Source organism: Mesoplodon bidens, assembly GCF_964165515.1.
Source record: "Mesoplodon bidens genome assembly, chromosome: 12".
Lineage (NCBI taxonomy): Eukaryota > Metazoa > Chordata > Mammalia > Artiodactyla > Ziphiidae > Mesoplodon > Mesoplodon bidens.
In genome coordinates this window covers 87,671,426-87,692,482 of record NC_138168.1, presented here as the reverse complement: position 1 = coordinate 87,692,482, position 21,057 = coordinate 87,671,426, and the positions used below count along the sequence as shown (strand labels likewise).

General features: G+C 40.0%; 1 protein-coding gene across 6 annotated transcripts in view; it reads left to right on the top strand.

The window, feature by feature from the left end:
- Window positions 1–21,057, top strand: part of PRKN (parkin RBR E3 ubiquitin protein ligase) — a 1,303,276-nt gene that overhangs the window by 716,732 nt on the left and 565,487 nt on the right. For all 6 annotated transcript variants that reach the window (XM_081250470.1, XM_081250471.1, XM_081250469.1 and 3 more), the window contains exon 6: window positions 8,927–9,042. In XM_081250470.1, the coding sequence (XP_081106596.1) occupies window positions 8,927–9,042 (116 nt within the window). The remainder of the gene's footprint in view (window positions 1–8,926; window positions 9,043–21,057) is intronic.

Genomic DNA, 21,057 nt, shown 5'->3' with positions numbered 1-21,057 from the left:
GTATTTGGGGACTCCTTTCTCAGGCTGCAGGTTAATAGTGTCCATTGTTTTTGGTGTCTGTCCCCAGTGGCTAAGGTTGGTTCGGTGGGTTGTGTAGGCTTCCCGGTGGAGGGGACTGTTGCCTGTGTTTTGGTGGATGAGGCTGGATCTTGTCTTTCTGGTGGGCAGGTCCACGTCTGGTGGTGTATTTTGGAGTGTCTGTGGCCTTATTATGATTTTCAGCAGCCTCTGTGCTAATGGATGGGGTTGTGTTCCTGTCTTGCTAGTTGTTTGGCATGGGGTGTCCAGCACTGTAGCTTGCTGGTTGTTGCGTGGATCTGGGTCTTGGCATTGAGATGGAGATCTCTTGGAGATTTTCGCCATTTGATATTACATGGAAATGGGAGGTCTCTTGTGGACCAATGTCCTGATCTTGGTTCTCCTTCCTCAGTGGCACAGCCCTGACGCCTGGCTGGAGCACCAAGAGCCTGGTTCCACCTGGCTCAGAATAAAAGGGAGAAAAAATAGAAAGAAAGAAGAAGATAAAATAAAATAAAGTAAAATAAAATAAAGTTATTAAAATAAAAAATAATTATTAAGAAAAAAAAATTTTAGTAAAAAAAAAATACGGACAGACAGAATCCTAGGACAAATGGTAAAAGCCAAGCTATACAGACAAAATCACACACAGAAGCATACACATACACACTCACAAAAAGAGAAGAAGGGAAAATATATATATCGTTGCTCCCAAAATACACCTCCTCAATTTGGGCTGATTAGTTGTCTATTTAGGTATTCCACAGATGCAGGTACATCACGTTGATGGTGGAGATTTAATCCGCTGCTTCTGAGGCTGCTGGGAGAAATTTCCCTTTCTCTTCTTTCTTCATAAAGCTCCCAGGGTTCAGCTTTGGATTTGGCCTGGATTTGGCCCCGCCTCTGCGTTTAGGTCGCCGGAGGGCGTCTGTTCTTCGCTCAGACAGGACGGGGTTAAAGGAGCCGCTGATTCGGGGGCTCTGGCTCACTCAGGCCGGGGGGGAGGCGGGGGAGGGAGGGGCATGGAGGCGGGGCGAGCGTGCGGCGGCAGAGGCCGGCGTGACATTGCACCAGCCTGAGGCGCGCCGTGCGCTCTCCCGGGGAAGCTGTCCCTGGATCACGGGACCCTGGCAGTGGCGGGCTTCACAGGCTCCCGGGAGGGGAGTCGTGGAGAGTGACCTGTGCTCGCACACAGGCTTCTTGGTGGTGGCAGCAGCAGCCTTAGCGTCTCATGCCCGTCTCTGGGGTTCGCGCTTTTAGCCGCGGCTCGCTCCTGTCTTTGGAGCTCCTTTAAGCAGCGCTCTGAATCCCCTCTCCCCGTGCACCAGGAAACAAAGAGGGAAGAAAAAGTCTCTTGCCTCTTCAGCAGCTCCAGACTTTTCCCGTACTCCCTCCCAGCTAGCCGTGGTGCACTAACCCCTTCAGGCTGTGTTCACGCCCCCAACCCCAGTCCTCTCCCTGCGCTCCGACAGAAGCCTGAGCCTCAGCTCCCAGCTCCGGCCGCCGGGGCGGCCGAGGAAACAAGCCTCTCGGGCTGCTGAGTGCTGGTCGGCACCGATCCTCTGTGCGGGAATCTCTCCGCTTTGCCCTCCGCTCCGCTATTGCTGTGCTCTCCTCCGCGGCTCCGATGCTCCCCCTCTGCCACCCGCGGTCTCCGCCCGCGAAGGGGCTTCTAGTGTGTGGAAACCTTTCCTCCTTCACAGCTCCCTCCCACTGGTGCAGGTCCCGTCCCTATTCTTTTGTCTCTGTTTATTCTTTTTTCTTTTACCCTACCCAGGTACGTGGGGAGTTTCTTGCCTTTTGGGAGGTCTGAGGTCTTCTGCCAGCATTCAGTGGGTGTTCTATAGGAGCAGTTCTACGTGTAGATGTATTTCTGATGTATCTGGGGAGGAAGGTGATCTCTGTGTCTTACTCTTCTGCCATTTTGAAGCTCCTCCTCACCTTTTGGATTTTAGAATTTCATTTTTATTTTTATTTTATACATTGGACTAGGTAGCAGACCTGGCTTATACTTTTAACTTTGGTAATAGGATAAAATTTTTTAAATTCTTTTGGAATATAACAATAGCTGTATTGATATGAAAATGGCTGTGCCATTGGATCTGATGCAGTGGTGAGATGAGAAAGCTGTGTGCTTGCTGACTTCACAGCTAAGACTTTTTCCTGCTTAGAATGGCTTGGCTTGGCATGTTGAGTGTCTGGTGCGTTTACATGCCTGTGCACATGTGCATGCTTCTTTACATGCATATCATCTATTTATTTGTTGTTAACTGAAGGACTGGCGGCCTTGGAGGAGGCGGAAAGCCTTCTGTAAGGTTTTGGCAGTGGTTGTGATGCTTACAGGCAGCAACTGACCTTCTCAGCAAAGGTCTGACATGATTTTGCTTTTTGTGGGAGTATGTTGATTTTCTTTCTCCTGGTAAACTTTGCACATCATCTAGAGGCTTTATTAACACCTACTTAAGAGAAAACAAACTTATCATTGAACATGATAGCAGACTCGTTATTTCGAGGTTTTATTTGTTTACTTAGGTGTAACCTAACTTTACAACTGGCATTGTTAAATTAGCAAAGTCTACAAGTCTTATACAACCTAACAAGTTGCATAGTTATTTTATATCCAAGCTTATATAATTATTTCCTGGATTTACATAATATAAAGGGAGTCTAACACATCAGCATTAAAATTGAGATTCACTAATAATAAGGCACAGATGCGCAGGTCATGGCATGGCTCATTTACAGGTTTTTTTTAATGTGCCCGGCAGAGATTATGGTAATTATGCTCATATGTCATGTTTTAGCTTAGAGAAAATTAAAACTATCATATTCACATTAATAATGAGATTTCTGAGTGGATAATGAGACTTAAAACTAGCAGTTGCTTCTTACAAAAGAATCTGCAGATAACCAAGTGCGCAGCTGTTGGAGCGGGCAGGCTGAGGAGAGACGGACTGAGGACACTATGGACAGAATTTCTAGGCTCATGAGAGACATTTAGATTGATTCTAAGTGACACTTTGTCTGTTGTAACTTGGTAACCGTGAGGACCTCTTTGATAGGGATGTAAGATGCTTATTACTAGTTTTCTCATAAATAACAATGCCCCTGTGTCCTCATGCCCTCTTAGTTGAAAATTTGGGTGGGTAGTCTTTTGACAGGTTTAGTATTTAGTGTAAATATTTATGTATCTTTATTTAATACATTTTACAGAACCGTATCTGAATGTATCATTTTTCCTTTTCTGGAGGCTGATTAGAATATGTCCCCACTAACAAGCAGTGAATGTTGAAGACTTTTGACTTGGCTTTGCCTCCTGACAGTGCACTAGCACGTGCTGGTGGCGTTCAACCTGCCCTTCCTCTCTCTGCTGGCACGTGGGCTGGAGAGACAGACCCCCTCTCCTTGCTTCAGGCAGGCTTTCCCCAAGCACAGCCTGGTGGGAGATAGGAGGGCGGAGAGAGGGCAAAGCTGGGATGTTTCTCCCTTTCTCTTTGGGAGGGGTCTTTGGCAGGGGCTGCATCTTATCCATCCTCCCACCTACCCCCCGTCCCCCAGTCCCTGGTGATTAGATCACCCTGCACTAATGCTGCTCATGGCAAGGAGCTTCCTGCCCTGGTTTAGTTCTTCAGGGTTTCCACCACCTTTGCAACTAGATCTCAGTCAGCATTAAATTCTCTCAACTGAACTAACTGGTATGGGCCCTGCTTCCCTAACTTGACCCATACAAATGTCCAGTTACTTCTTTAGTACAAACCGTAGATCCACTGCAACCTTAGAGTGAAAATTGTGTGTCCCTTTTATTTTATCAAAAGAAAGCTACGTTGCCTTTGGGGGATATTAACTAAGAAGGAGTTGGAGACTAACATGGGATTTAACTCTTTGTAAAGAGAGACCATTTTTATGTGGAAAACATGTAATTGTTAAGCAATATCTATTAAAATTGTTAACTTTAAGAAATTCGATAAAAGTTGTTTGAAGTTTCATGAGGGAAGAAGTCAGGTCTCACTGCTGTTTTTTCAGGTTTGTGAAACTAGATTGTGTTTGAGACAAGCAGGGCTTGCCAGATGGTAGTTGTAAGTTATTTTTATAGAAATTTGGAACACATTAATTTGTGTTTAGAGTTGACGATTAGCTTCTGATTATATAAGTTTTTGTAAATTGGGTTCTTGGTATTAATCCAATTCAGATTTTGCTGGTTTATTTATTCGTTTCCATACTTTTCATTTTCCCCTTTGTTTGTTAGAAACACTGGCAGTGTCTTGAGTCAGGTAGCAGAATGGAATGAGGAGAAAGAGGTAGCTTCCAACAGCTGAACTGTTCACAGGTCTTTCCCTTGGTATAACATTGCCTTTTATGGGCGTCATTCAGCCAGCGGGCTAGGCCTCCAAGATCTGAAAGGAAAGGATGGATGGGTTATGATAAAATACGAGGCCTCAGCAAGAATGGAAGGAAAGAATCGTAGCCTTGTCCACAGAAATGGCAAAAATATGAGTATGTTTCTAAGAACTTAAAGAATATAACTCTGTTGTATTTTGGATTTTCTCTTTAGTATTAATAAGGTGAAAAGCATGTTATGGTACTGAATAGCATTTAACAGAGTCACATTATAAACCCAAGCACATTTTTTAAGGTCTTACTCTGGGATTTTTTTTTTTTCATTTTTTAAAATAGTTCACACTATCATTTTGGGGAAAAAAAAATCCTGGCCAATTACTGTCATAGATTTTAGCTCCATAGCTAATTAGGGCCTCCCAGAACTGAGTATATGGATCCAAATGAAGTGAGCCAGCCAGTGGGAACTACAGCTCCTGGTTAGGTGGAGGAATTCATTTCATTTACTGGGACTTGATTTGTTTGGTTTTCTTTCTTGTTTTTTTGTAGCTGATTTTACCTGTGAGATGGCATTTGTGAAAGATGGGTGGGTCCCTTTGGGATTCTTTATTTATCCAAATAAGGATCCTATATTTCCTTCACCAGAATTGACAGATGTCCCTCTCCACAATGAACAAGAAGTTTTCTCTGCTGCACCCATAGGGGACTATATCCCTGGTGGTATAGAAGTAACTTTGCTTGTAAAACCCAGCACCCACTGGAACTAGAGTAATGCCACCTCAAGCAGCCAGGCCCTGGGGCACAACCGCTGTCATCTGGCCCAGAGTGAGCTGTTTCCTAGGTCCTTGTGGGGATCAGCGGGTGTCATGCTCCTGATGGCCAGACCTCACTGTGGTGTCAGCTTTCTGACCACACTGCTGAGACTCTGGCTAGAAGATTTTTCTGGCTTTGGCATCCTTGATTTTTTGATCTGAACAATCAAGAGAAAAACATCATAGAAAAGCAGAATTCATAGACGATTACTCCAAAAGAATCATGCAGCTGTGTGTGAGATGACAACTCTACATAAGCAAGTTGAAATACCCAAAGTAGAATTTTTCAACAAGGTTCTCCTTATTTCTGTTGTGTTTTGCTTTATTGTTTGTGTGTTTTAGATGCAGCCTGCAAATATCAGAAAGATTTTGAAAATGCTAACCCATTGATTGTGTAGGACAGGAAATGATCAGATCGTTCTGCTGATTAGTCTGTGGGAAAAGGTGTTAAAACTACTGGGAGACACTCCTCCAGGGTTCTCTCAAGCTTCTGCACAACTTGTGAGGGAGCACTAACTACCCTTTTTTACTGGATAATCTCTTCAAGGAAATTGTATAGCAAACGACCTGGAAAATAATGATAGTATCTCTCTCTAGAGTAAAAGGTGGACCTGCTTATTGTTCAGTATAATAAAGACAGTGTCTCCCTTCAGGGCAAAGGGGAAGTTGGCTTATAGATCCTTTTAAAAGATCTGGGTTCCCTAAGCTCAGGGTCCTCAGCTGTGATGCAGAAACCCCCCAGCTGGCTTGGCCTGGCCACTTCATCTCCTGGGAGTTGGGGTGCAGAGAAACTGACATAATCATGATGTCCATACTTCATTCTGCCTGGGCTCTGAGCCATGCAGTTGTTTTGTCTCATGTCTTCTGCCAGCATCCCTGAGATGGTGGCAGGCTAACCTTTTAGCTTGCAAGCTGGGCAAAATCTCGGACCCTCCACCAGTTTTGCTACTCTAGCACTAGAAAAGAACCTCCTTTCATAAAAACTGGTGGAGAAGGCCCGGAAATTCACTGATGATTGATACATATTTAATATACAGAGTTGGTAATTTGTATTTTAATTCTATCACGCCATGTGAATTACTGGAATTTTCCAAACATTTGTAACTTATTATACCATTGTTTGTAAAATCCCTACCTCCGTTAAAAAGGATTTTGGCTTTTATCTGACTTTTAGCTGGTGTTGGAGCAGTATGTGATTTGTTAGCTGAATGTCTACCAGTAGCTTTCTGCAAGCTAAGAAAAAATATAAATACTATCTATTTATCTGTATATGAAATACCTTCTCAATAGTCCAGCCAACTCAGCTATTTTGGAGGAATTACTTTTCCTTATGAGTGAGCATTTTTTTCATATCTGCAAAAAGCAGTCACAGCTAGCTCTGTGTATTTCACAAGGATCAGTCATGTCCTCCAGACGTCTTGTTTTGATAGTCAAGGTTTGCCTTAACTCTTTTTCATAATACCCTTGAACTGACCTTTGAAGGATGTATATCATTTCAAAAAATTGAGTGAAAAGGGTGGCATTCCATGTTAAAAGAGAAAACAAAAACAATCAGTATGATTTCCATGCTGCTTCAAGGGAAGCCACGTTGGACTTTACAGACACGCCTGACGGGCTCCCGTCAGCTGCACTGCACACCCCACCCACCATAGCAGGACTGTTGGCACAGCCTCATCTTCGGGGCTGAGGGCTGCAGGCTGGCAGGTTGGCTGCTCTGTCACTTGCCCCAGGTAGGATGGGTTCTGGCTCACTGGCAGCTCTACCATCTGGAATTGATGAGACACTTGTTCTTAAGAACAGCCTGGGTTCCTAACTCCTGGCTTGAGGACATTTCTCTGCACACTCCAGATTTTTAAGAGTAACATATTTTCCCTGAGACATGACGTTATTGTCACATGTGATGAGCGAGGTCTGCTACAGCCACTGTCTCCCGAAAGAATAAGTAGAGTTCACTCCCCTCACCGCTAGCGTTGCTGCGACTCAGTGGTCCTCAAAAGTGTGGTCCGCAGAGCAGTAGTATCAGCATCACCTGGCAGCTTGTTGGAAATGCAACTCCTTGGCCCCGTGTCAGGACATCCGGGGCGGCTCCCAGCGATGTCTGGTTTAACAAGCCTCCTGGGTGATTCCGATGCCCACGGGTGTGGCTCACTGTGTCTCAGGTCAGAGGACGAGGAGGTTAGTTTGGTTACAAGCAGGGAAAGGATAGATTAAGAGCGGTGGTGTCAGATGTATAAAGAAACACGGGTAGCATTTATTAAGTAAATCTATTGTTTTTTTTTTAATTTAAAAAAAATATATCCAATGCTTGTCCTGTATACTGTTAGGATACAAATGTGAATAAGACATTGCACAAATATCTCAGGGTCTTTTGGTTGGACAATCTATGCCTGCAGGCAAGATCCAATTTGCCACATGTTTTTGTAAATAAAGTTTTATTAGGACACAGCCACATCCATTCATTTGCATATGGTCCATGGCTGCTTTTAGACAATAACGCAGAGTCGAGCAGTGCAACAAAGACCATATGGCCCGCCGAGCTGAAGACATTTAATATATGGTGCTTTAATAAAAGTTTGCTGACACCAGGTCTAGGGTGTAAAGGGAAAATTCTTTCTATATCCCAGTAGTTATACACAAACGGAGCTGAGGATTAAGTGTAGATGCAAGGGTTCTTCTGTCCTCCAGTGTTACATTGGTACAGAAGCTCTGCAGCGGCACACAATTTAGCTTCATGGATGTTATTACCATGGAAGCTGTACAGATGTTTGACAAGAAGCAGAGTACTTACCTGTCAAACACTTTGGTGTGTGAGAGGGAAAAGGGGTGTGTGAAAAATACAGAAATAACAGAAGATAAGAATAAGAAAAACAAAAAATATTTTCTTTGAGAAGGGAGAATATTATCAATCAAAAGATATATCTTGGGAATTCCCTGGCGGTCAGAGGTTAGGACTTCACACTCTCACTGCCTAGGGCCAGGGTTCAGTCCCTGCTTGGGGAACTAGGATCCCACAAGCTAAGATAAAGGAGTGTGTGGCAGGACAGGGCTGGGCAATGAACTAAGAAGGAAAGAGGTGCGGGTTTAGAACATTCCTAGCTGCCTGGCAGGGGGTGGGCAGGTGAGACTCCCAGGGAATTCTGGGATGCCAAAGGGGGCACAACGAGGGGAGAAGCACACTCTGCTCCTCCATAAGTCTGCAATATTTGCCTGCTTATCAGTAGTTGAGATTGCTAGATTTCTTACCCTGCACTGTATTCTTGCTGCTAACTGACCAACTGTGCGGTGATCCTGTAGAGAAAGCACTGAGTTTCCCTTTAAGAAGCCTGGGTTACTTCCTGGATTCACCTCTGACTGTCTGACTTTGGGCAAATCATTTCGTGGCTCAGGGTCTCCTCTTCCTCATTTTTGAGATGCTATTTCAGGCTTCCTCCTGCATCCACACTGTGTTATTTAACCAGACTCACTTCTCACCGAGAGGTGAGCTAGGGGCACACACAGAGTGTTCCCCCAGCAACCTGGCTGGAAGAGTAAAAGAAGAAAAGACTAGCAGACAATTGGACCCTTCTAAAAAGAGGACTTGTTGAATAGTTTGGCACAAGGGCATTAGTTTCCCTCAAAAGAGTTGATGTTGATTTATTTCAGACTCACACCTAATGATAGATCTCTTCTCCTCCTGAAGAGGTTCTTTACTGTGAAAATGTGTAGAGGGGGAGATGGCCAGCCGGATTCCATGTCAGCGATCGTATTTCTCATTCTTTCAGGAATTTTTCTTTAAATGTGGAGCACACCCGACCTCTGACAAGGAAACATCTGTAGCTTTGAACCTGATCACAACAAATAGTCGAGACATCACCTGCATAACATGTATGGACATCAGGTAAGGATCTGAAAACTGTTGCTCTCAACATCTGGCTTTCTCAACTTCTCTGAAAACAATAGGTAATTAAAGTCACTTTTTAATTTTTCAAAGGAGAAATCGGAAACATTTTTCTATAAGTCAGAGTGCAGCCCACCAGCCAGTATTTTAGAACCTTCCATTAAAGTTGATAAAGATGGCATTAAAATATGTAATGTTGATCATATTATCTTACTAGGAGCATTGCCTCTGTGTTTCCTGCTGTTAAGCTGTGACCTTTATATTAATAACTTGCAACATCTTTCTAAGGAAATGAACCACCTCCCAGATACACAAGGAGACAATTGCTGGAAAAATAATATTGTCTCCTGCAAGAAAAATTTTCCTGTCATTATTTTTTGGAGCTTTTATAAATAAAAGCTACTGTATTCATACACAGCTACTATACATACACAGTTAGATTTAAGTGTGTATGTATAACTAACCACTTGATTGAATAAGGCCCCTTCTCATATCAGGCAGCAGAGGAATGCCCTCTCTGTAGGTTAGAGAAAATGACTATTTCTCCTTACTTTGACAGATTCATGCATAGGGATGTCATTAAAGCCTGCATGAGGACACCCCAATATTCTGCATTTGTATTTTGCTGATTGTTGTGGTTTTTTTCCTGTTAATGCTTTATTTTTTATTTTAGAAATAATTAACTTAAAGTGTTAGAAATTCTATCCTCATGGTTAATAAGATTTTGGTTTAATTCTTTCCAGTATCTTGAGTATGCCTGAACATTTGCATGTCTGTATGGTGCCTGTGTGTGTGTGTGTATGTACATATGTGTGTGTGTGTGCTATATGTAATTGTATATAGAGTTTTGTATATGGCTTTTTCCATTTAACATGGTAGCATGATAAGATATCCCTGTCATGGAATATTACATGAAAACACATTTTTATAGGTACCTAAGATTCCATCATATGGGAATATTTTACTTTATTTAGTCATTTCCCTATTACTAAGTAACACTGAACTCCATACCCCTTTCCAGAAATTATTGCATGCTTTGAATCTAAGAACACAGGCAAAGGAATTGGAACAGGAGGGCAGTGGAATGGACATGTTTAAAGTTCTTGATGCATGTTGCCAAATTTATTTCCAGAGTAAGGTTGCACCACTTTAGATTGTAAATGTCCATGTTTATTTTATTTATTTTCACATGTGTACCAATCATACATCATTAGTCAAATTAGACATAATTAACCACATAATAGATCAAAACCAGAGGATAGTGTTAATTTACCTGTAAATATTTTTTCTGTATACTCCTTATCATACTAGTGGAAGGTAAGAATTTTAAAGACATTATTTTTCGAGCAGTTTTAGGTTTATAACAGAATTGAAAAGAAGGTACAGAGATTTCATATATACTTCCTGTCCCCACGCATGCATAGCTTCCCCCATTATCAACATCCTCACCAGAATGGTACGTTTTTTACCAAGGTGGAACCTGTCCTGACATATCATAATCACCCAAAGTCCATGGTTTACCTTGTGGTTCACTCCCAGTGCTTTATATTCTATGAATTTGGACAAATATATAATGACATGTCAGTGATTCTATTATCATATAGGGTATTTTCACTGCCCTAAACTTTTTCTGTTCCCTGCCTTCCATCTCTGTCAACCACCGAACTTCTTATTGCCTTCATAGTTTTGCCTTTTCCAGACTGTCGTATCGCTGGACTCATACAGTATGTAGTCATCTCAGGTTGGCTTCTTTCACTCAGTGACATGCATTTAAGGTTCCTCCATATCTTCATAGCTTCACAGCTCATTTCTTTTTAGCACTGACAATATTCACTGACAATAAGGTCTGTGTCTAGGTCCATCTTTGCATGTAGATGTCCCATTTTTCCAGCATTGTTTGTTGGAAAGAATATCTTTGCTCCATGGTATTGCCTTTGCTCTTTTGTCAGAGATCAGGGTCTATTTCTGGGCCCTCTGTTCTGTTCCACTGATCTCTATGTCTGTTCTTTCACCAACTCTATACTGTCTTGATTACTATAGCTTCATAGTAAGTCTTGAAGTCAGGTAATGTCAGTCCAACTTTGTTTTTTCATTCAATATTGTGTTGACTATTTTGGGTCTTTTCCTCTCCAATTGAACTTTAAAATCAGTTTGTTGATATCCATAAAATAATGCTGGGACTTTGATTGGAATTTCATTTCATGTGTGCATTGATTTGGGAGGAACCCACAACCTGATAATATTGAGTCTTCCTACCCACAAACATGGAATACCTCCATTTATTTAGTTCTTCTTTGATTTCATCAATCAGAGTTTTGTAGTTTTCTTCATACAAGTCTTATTTCATATTTTGTTAGATTTATACCTAAGTACTTCAAATTTCAGGTGCCAATGTAAATGGTATTGTGTTTTTATTTCAAATTGCACATATTCATTCTTGGTATATAGGAAGGCAATTGACTTTTGCATATTAACCTTGTACCTTGCAACCTTGCTATAAGTGCTTATTACTTCCAGGACTTTTTTGGCGATTCTTTTGTATTTTCTGCATAGATGATCATGTCATCTGTGAACAAAGACAGTTTTTTGTCTTCCTTCCCAATCTGTATACCTTTATTTCCTTTTCTTGCCTTATTTCATTAGCTAGGACTTACAGTATGATTTCGAAAGGAATAGTGAGAAAGCACATCCTTGTTTTGTACCTGATCTTAGTGGGAAAGTTCAAGTTTCTTACATTAAGTATGACATTAGTTGTAGATATTTTGTTGACAGAGTTTATCAAGTTTGGGGAGTCCCCCTCTTATTCCTACTTTACTGAAACTGTTTATCATGAATGCATGTTAAACTTTGTCAGATTTTTTTTCTACATCTATTGATATTATCATGTGATTTTTCTTTTTAGTCTATTGATGTAATGGATTACATTAATTCATTTTTCAGTGTTGAATCTGCCTTGTAAACTCTAGGGTAAATCCCACTTGACCATTGTGTATAATATTTTTTATACATTTTTAGATTTGATTTGCTATATTTTGTTGAGGATTTTTCTTCTATGTTCATGAGAGATATTGGTCTGTAGTTTTCTTGTATTGCTTTTGTCTGGTTTTGATATTAAGGTAATGCTGGCCTCCTAGAATTTATTAGGAAGCATTTATTCTGCTTCTATTCTCTGAAATAGTTTGTAGAGAATTGGTAGCAAGGTACGAATTTTATTTACTTTTATGCTTACAAACATGTACTTTTGTATAAAAAGAGATTGGCATTTTTCATCTACCTTCTTAATAATAATTCTCTCTTTTTATGATTCTTTACAAGTGTATAATAACATATTCAAGGAACTCCAGTGCCATTAAGCTAACTTTTTGACCTAGCAATGTAACAATCTCTTAAGCCTTCAGTTTCCTTATAAAACCCAAGAATTGAAGTAGGTAATCTGTAAGGCTCTGACTGGCTCTGAAGAACTGCAAAAGGTAGAAACAGTCCTTGTTCACAGCCTATAAATCAATAGTATCATTTGAGAAAGCACTTGTTTGTGGTCCTGTCTTCTGACAAATGCAGAAATAAAAAATGAGGTTTTCAATGATACTGCCCTCCACATGACACATATGTGGTTGTAATATGTAGAAAAATGTATAAGATAAATGTGCTATTCATTTCCAGATGTTAGGCTTAAATTTTAATTCAGGTACGTGACTTGTGTCTTTTGAGTTTATATTGTATATAAAGTATTTTCCTGTCTCTTAAAGAAAAAAAGTGAACTATTTGAGGGCTAAAACGTCCTGAGGTTTTGTGTGAGCCATCAGGTTCCCATCTGCCATCCAGCCTTGCAGTCCCCACTCCTTATTTACAGTAGTGGCTTGATCTTCATCCAATTGAGGTTATCAGTTGATAGTCTTAGGTTTATGAGTAAATAGTGAATTGAGCCAAAAGCAAAAACTTGAGCCAAAACCAGAAATTACAGCACTTGAAGGTATAATAGCTGTGCTGTTAAGTATTTACAATAGAAATTATATCAGAAAGGTTCAACACATTCCTGGATACCTCAATTGCACTCAGAAATAACAATATTCAGCCACAAAAAAATGACACGGGCAATGCCAAAGTAAGACTTGTATTCCTTCCCCAACCAGTATGTATACCTTGGGGCTCAACCTGATATCAGGTAGCTTCAGGGGAAAACAGTATTTCTGCACCGTGAATCTTACTTTACAAAATGAGCCTTCTTAAAATTTAAAAATATAACAAAATAGAAAAATTATTACCATGATATCATTTGGCAAAAAGAAAAAAATCACCACCCTCCTTCCATAGCTTTGCTTCTTCTAAAGCTGCCTAGTGCGTCCCTGTACTTTTCACCTTTATTCATTATTCCTCGGTTTCCAAAGCTGAAGACAAACTAAAAAACAACCATGTTTACAGTCAAAATTTCACCTTCCAGAAACATGTTCTATAGTCCACTTCCCAGTAGGACATTAAATCTAAGAAGCACTACTACCTTGTAATCTTCTTTAACCCTTCCAAAAAAAGTCTTATGTTTTCAATGTCATTGTTGTTTGATATAAATGTTTTAAAATAATTTTCTTGCTTTCAAATTTGTGTTAAGGTTCATTCAGCCTACTGAAGCAATGCCTTGGATTGCACACTTAAAAGATTTACTTGGGCTTGGAGATTAGTAAAGGTTTATCTGAAAGCCTGTTTGGACTTGTTCTTGGTGTTCCTGGGGGAGAGTGATTTGACTATGATTTGATAGTATTTTGGTATGAATTCATTTGTTGATTTAACAAAGAGAGATGGGAAATGGGTATCTTAGTTATGTTCCCTTTGAATACATTTGTTACGTCTACACTTCTCTTGTCAATTCTATATAGAAGTTCCTTTTATGTTGCTTAATGGCTATCTTCTATCAACTTTACTGTTTCTTGACATTTTGGTGTCAGATGAAAATGTATGATTTTATTCATCATCAGGCTCTGAAGAGCATTGTGAGAGACTGCAGGTATATTCACATAGGATTTAACTGCAATCTTTTTTTTTTATTGGAGTATAAATGCTTTACAATGTTGTGTCAGTTTCTGCTGTACAGTGAAGTGAATGAGCTGTATGTGTACATATATCCCCTCCCTCTTCGACCTCCCTCCCACCCTCCCCCACCCCACCCATCTAGGTCATCACAGAGTCTTTTTCAGTAAGTGGCTTTATTTCTGCAATGGAAAAATCCTTGAAATTGTGTGTGTGTGTATGTGTCATAGCAGCAGTGATATTCTTTGAGCATACAGATCTATATATTTCTCCTATCTGACCCAAATAGTATGTGTACTCCTAGGTAATGTAACATGCCAGGAACAAAAAATACTTCCCTTTAAGTATGGGAGTATCTTGGAGTGTCCATCTTACATAGCATTCTAGAGAAAGGTAAATCAGAATACCAAATTAATAGGAGAATAAACAGGAGTACCTTCTATAGCAGAATGGAATATCATAACTGTTTAAGATGAAAGAGGAAACTTCAAAGGTATGTCTTCTAGCTTGAAACGAGTTACTTCACACTGTGCCCAGACCCCATTGGAGTAAGATCTCTCTACTTAAGCTGGAGATTCTTTCCTGAAAAAGTGTGGCACACCTCAGTCTGATCCAATCTTGAGGGAGAGTTGTTATAAACCCTTCCAGAAAGGAGAATCCTTCATGTGGGTAAAGCCTTACATTAAGGCAATTGCATTGCCTCCTTTGAAATTCGAAGGTGGTGCTTAATGACCTGTAATTCTTTAATTTCAAATTCTTTGAACGTCTCTCTTACATATGAAGAAGTTGAGGCTAAGACATTTTAAAAATTACACCTGGTCTTACCATGAGGAACTGGCTGAACCAACCTACACGTCAAGGCCTGTGTGTTTTTCTCTCATCACACCTTACCCCCTGCATGGTCCCAGTTTTCTCTGGACAGTAAAAGGCAAGCTATCTGGTGAGGTTGGAAGGTGGGTTTGCATGTGAAAAGGAAAATACTAGCAGTAAAGTGAAATACAAAGACAATTTAAACACCAGTAAGAGTTGAAGAAAACAGCTGTATACATGCCTGTCCACTCTAAGTTGTAAGCTGCTAGAAGGATGAGGTCCAAGCTTGACTGATGTGCAAACCTGACTGATGCTATTGATACAATGTCCTGCACAAGTCTTTGCATCCAAAAGATTTAAATAAATATTTGCTGGTTTGGATTAAAGTAAAGCTGTTTTATTCAGTGTGACAAACAGAAAACAAATTCTTTTTATATGGAACTCTCTACTTTTAAAACTCCCTTCTGAATCTAATGGAATTTTCCAAACTGAGTTAAACAAAATAAATTAATCAGAAATCAATAGAGAGTTTTAAGGCACTATTAGAAATAAGGGAAAAAGCCAAATTTCAGAGTCGTACTCATAGGAGACAGATTACTCAGCTATATTGTTTGGGGTCAGTTACTTATAAAAACAGAAGAAGTATTTTATCAACATTGAGACTTTGCAATGTGAGCCATGTCAGTTTTAATGTCAGTCAGTGACCTTCATTTCTCCTGCAGTGAACCCTGTAGATTTCAGATCCAAGTGGCTGCATCAGCGGGGTTTCCTGGAGATGTTACAGGTGCTTGTGCATGAAATTCATAAGCCTCACCTTTTCATTTAACTGTCACTGCAGGTGCACAGCAGCCCCCGCTGGCACTAGTAGGACATTATTGCAAATCCTTCTGGACCAATTTTGTATCTATTAAGGTCAACCTTCCATGTTGTAACCGTCTGGATTTTAAGCAGTTAATTTTCTGATGGTGGATGTTAAGAAGCGGCTGTATTCCTAAAGCATCCAAGTGGCCCTCACTAGGACTTTGGTGACAGCCGACCATTATTTTTAAGGTCCATTTTCATTGGAAATAAATGCCCACAGAGTCTTTAAAGAGCTATTTTTGCTTAGAAAAATATTGTGACTTGTGCATTTGCTTTTAATTGCAACTTTATCCTTATAATTAGCAATTCATTATAAACGTGTTGAGGGAAAGAAATTATGTGTATTGCAAATAATATTTGCACTGATTCATATCCTCAGAAAATTTAAACTGCTGGGATATTTCTTATTGGTAAGCAATGATATCATCTACCTCACCCTCTATTACATCATCTATGTAGTTCTTGTTTCCCATGACATTTAGAATTATGTATTTGCAGATTTGTCCTTTGTGGCTTCACAGCTTGTAGAACTATTTGCAACCAAATAAACAATAGTCTCAATAACCTGGAGGCAGAGAAGTTATTTATTGAAGTAAGGGTCATGATGTGTTGATTCTGTTTCTTGTTAATTTGACAAATTCTATGTCAAAGAAAACATGGCCTCGATTTCGGCATCTGAAGTACACTGGGAATGGAATTTCAAGGGTTTCTAGGTCTAGACGTAGATTTTCACAGCACTAAGGGCTGCTTCATGTGCTGTTGTGACAGTCCTTACACCATCACACCCACACATTGATGTGCAGAAGTGTGAACACAGAAGCCAGCATCCTATAATATCAATATCATGGGCAAAGCAATTTTATTCAGAAGTCTATTGTCTTTAATGCCTCCTTCTTTTATAGAGAGAACTTAAAAGTCAATCAATCTGTTCATGCAACAGATATTTATTGAGCTCATCTGTGACTCAAGGAACTGTTTCAGGGGCTTCAAGCTGAGATAAACATGTTTTTAAGTCAGATGCAGGGAGAGCCAATGCCAGCTGCACAGGCCTGTAGATGAGTAGTGTGGTGGACATGGGCTCACCCAGGCAAGGCAGAACTTGACATTGCAACTTCAGCACATTCTCGGTGTCATTGCTATGAAACAGGGACCCAAACTTAGCTCCTTAGGCCAAGATTTCCCAGTGATTTTTTTCACTTGACCAAGACAACATTTTAAAAATACATAGGATAATTTGCTATCTTACATCCAGCCAGCTAGATACTGACATTACCTGCTATGCTGAAGCCCTTCCTCCTTTCATGTCACCCTGGAAAGAACCTTGACCCTTGACCCCAAAACTAAATTCTTACACCTGGTGCTGTCATTATCCATCTCCATCCAGTTCCTCCTCCTGAGCGATTTTGTTTAAAATGTATGTTTGTATTTTTTTAACTAAAGAAAACAAAAACAAAAACAAAAAAACAGGTGCCTAAAGTCTTCTTCAGTTGTAGTGTGACTAGAACATTTAAAATTGTTAATGCCTCCAATGGATATTTCTCTACAGATCATAATATTTTTATTTTAACTGAGGAAACCTACCTCTACTGGCAGCAAGCTCAGAGAAGATTTTGATAAAGTAATCTCAATTCTAACATGTTTTTAATTAAAATGAGCAAATATTTCTGACAGAATATTATCCCAAGTACTGTTTTCTGCTCCACTCAGAGAGCCTTTCTTTGACAAGCGTTTTTACAAAACAGAACTTGCCAAATAAGTTATTTTTATTTATGCATATTTTGAAAGTTCTACCACATTTAGATACAGCAAAATCAGTTTTCTCAATTCCACTTCTTTGTGATATCAATATGGAAACTACAAATTAAAAATAGAAGTTTCACTGAAAAATTCTTCCCACCAATTGAAATATTCCAAAAGTTCAGTTATAGATTTCAGAATGTAAATCCAGTGTATCATTTGAGTTCTCATCATTTAATCTTATCAGTTTCCCCCCTACTTTTACAGAGATTAGTTTCAGTGTCTTCTCGCAGACCTTTTCCAGTGATTTAGTTACTTGAGCCTTCAAAAGCTGAAGATTTGGGGCACTCATTTGTTGAATTCTTTGATTAACGATTGCTAATTGATTTTGAACAAAATGCAAACAAATATAGAAGACTCTTATAAAGTAGTTAGTACTATTGTAGTGTAGGGGAGGAAAAAAAAATACTTCTACCCTTCTAGGTTCTCCAGCTGGGGTTCTGACAATAGACAGAATAAAAAGAAAAGAAAAAAATTTATTAGTACATGCAACACACATACACATGGGAGTACCCAGAGATGAGTAACTCAAACAGATGGTTAGAACTTGGGCTTCTGTAGCCCCTTAGCCAAAGAACAATAAATTTGTGGAGAAGCAACAAGACAAAGGAAAAGGACATTGAGCTTCTATGGCAACAGATTGGGGGAAGGTAAATATATGGTGGAACTAATGAAAGGTAAGGACTAGTTAGTAAAGTTTGTTGTATAGACTCCTCTGGTGCCCTCTGGGCTGATAAGGATCTAAAGTTGTCTCCAGTGATTAACTTCTGTCCTTGATAGAGAGGGGAGGGGGATACATTGACAAATGTTTGTCCTGCTTTTAGGCAAATAAGGGAGGGCAGAGAGCTTTTCTTATGTCTGCTCCCTCTCAGTCGGCTTCAGCTCAAAATAATTCTTATGCCAAAGTGACACATTTTGGGCTGGCATATTTTGCCACCCTTCAGTTGACACTAGACTTGATTTACAAAATAGTTTTTTCAAGGCTGAAACTTTCCTAGAAGTTGGACTGATAATGAGCTGCAGAGAGACAACAGAGATGCTTTTGTATCCAAAGTCTGTTTTGTCACAATTTTGTGGTTCAGTTAACTGTCTTTATAAAAATATTTGTAAATTTTGACAACTGCAGCTTCTGCTTTGATCGGTAGAATATCACAGCTTGTTTGAACACAATTATGAGTTAGATGCATCCCATGATTACTTCCAAGCATGTTCCACACATTCCTCAACTTAATAAGGACATTGTTCTTAACCGTAAGGCTGTATCCCACTGGAATATAGATTCACATCATCACTTTAAAAACAAAGAACATATTCAGTGTGGAACTTTTAAACTGAATTTGCACTAGAATTCACAATAAATTCAGATATTTCACCATCAAGAGAATAAATTTCCAAACGCTTTACTTTGAGTCGATGAATTACGTGAAAAGAAAAATGGAACAATTATTGGATTTAACAGGTTTTCCATTTTTATTATACAGTGACATTGACAGAAAACTATTCAGTTTAACTCCTTATGAAGTTCTTCTGCTAAGCAAGCTACACTGACAGCTATCACTTAACTTTTTGTATATGCACAAGAAAACTTGGAATCAAAACTGAGTAAATTAACTGTCATTTGATCTAAATGAAAAGTCACACTTCACTGAAGAATATATAAGTGTACCTTCTGAGCTGCATGTGTGAAATTGAATTCTTTGTGCATAGTATTCTTAAAATAACTAAAGACTTTGTAGTAGACGCTGATGCTTCTTCAGTAGGTTTGTGTCTCTGGTCTTTGTCTGGTCAGTGATATTTTAAAAGCCCCTCTGGTAGATAAAAAATGTTGACTAATACCCAGGCAACTTAAATAGTCATCATTAACTTTCTTGAGAAATAGAAATTCTGTACTGCAATATTATGATTTATAATAAGAAATATTTGTTCTCTGTCCCCCATCAGAGCCCCTAAAACCTTTGGAATTCCCTAAGTGCTGAGAGCAACAATGGTGACTTTCATTATGTTAAGGAGGTTACTTTGGGTTGCACCTGAGAATGGGGGCTGGCTGCCAGGGGAACCAACCTTTGTGATTAGAGGGTTGGAACTTTCAGTTCCAACTTTCCCACATACCTTGCCTTTGCCTCTCTTCCACCTGGCTGTTCTGAGTTCTATCCTTTCATAATACACTGGTAATCTAGTATGTAAAATATTTCTCTGAGTTCCGTGAGCCACTCTAGCAAATTACTGAAACCAAAGGAGGGGTCATGGAACTTCCGATCTATAACAGTGGGTCAGAATCCCAGGTGACAACCTGGAGTTGCGGTTGGCATCTGAAGGTGGGAGGGGGTAGTTTTGTAAGGCTGAACACTTAGTTGGCAGAATCTGATGCTATCCCCTGGTAGATAGTGTCAGAAACGAACTGCAGGTCCCTCAGCTGGTGTCGGATCATTGTTTGCTGGTGGTGGGAAGCCTCCACACATTGGCATTAGTATTAGAATCGTATGTACTTAACATGTACTTCTTTTAACATATTAACCTATTAAACTACTTCTTTTAACATATTACTGTTGGAAGGGTTGATTCCAAAATAAGTAACTGATACCAACAATCACAGTAAACACTGTTCTAGATTTGTAATTAATAAGTGACAAAAAGCCCTGCAGCAGAAGCCTTCTGACTACTTTTCCGTGGTCTCTATACTGTCTGTCTTCTATCTGTACACACTTCATGCAGAGTGAACCTCTAAATTCCTACAATTTCCACTGACCCCACCAACTGTTGGCCTGGTGGCTTCGTGCATCTCTCAGACTTCAGACCAGTCCCAGCACAGATGGACACATGTACTTCACATGCTCTAGATGAGACAGTGGCAGAGAACATAGAAGTACGTGTGTATGTGTACCCAAACCAGTCCAGCTTATCTGAACGTAGCTGATAATACTACTACTACTACTTTGAATAATGGCAAATCTAGGATAAACACTAAATCAGACAGGATGCACAGACAAAAGCAAATATTGGGGTTGTCTTGGGTATACCCTGTCATATCGTCCTCCTATGTATGCCTCTGAGGCCAGGGGTTCTCTGGCTCCACATCTGGTAGCCCGAGTGCCCAGAGACCAGAGGAAGGAGATACAACACTAGCACAACACTTCTTACGGGTAAACACCTGTGAGCTGAGACCCAAAAGTCACACTTGCAACCCTCTCCCTCCTCCTTTCCGAGGTCATGTGTCACTGTTTATTGGGGGAGAAATATGAACTTGAATGTGAGAAAGAATGAAATGGGAGGGGATGGTGACAGTTGCTGCAATCCAGAGAGGGCTCAACTTTCATTAAGCTCCGCCCCTCAGTCTGAGATGCTGCTAGCCTCCTTCTCCAATGCTGGCATGCAAGATGAAACCATAACGTTTCCCAAAATTTCACATAACAAATCTGTCTCTCTCTTCACTAGATTAACCCCAAGTTGTGATGCTAGAACCACTGGGGTTTGGGGAGGGCCCAGTATAGATAATAATAATTAGTGTTATACACAAACAAGGGCCTATGA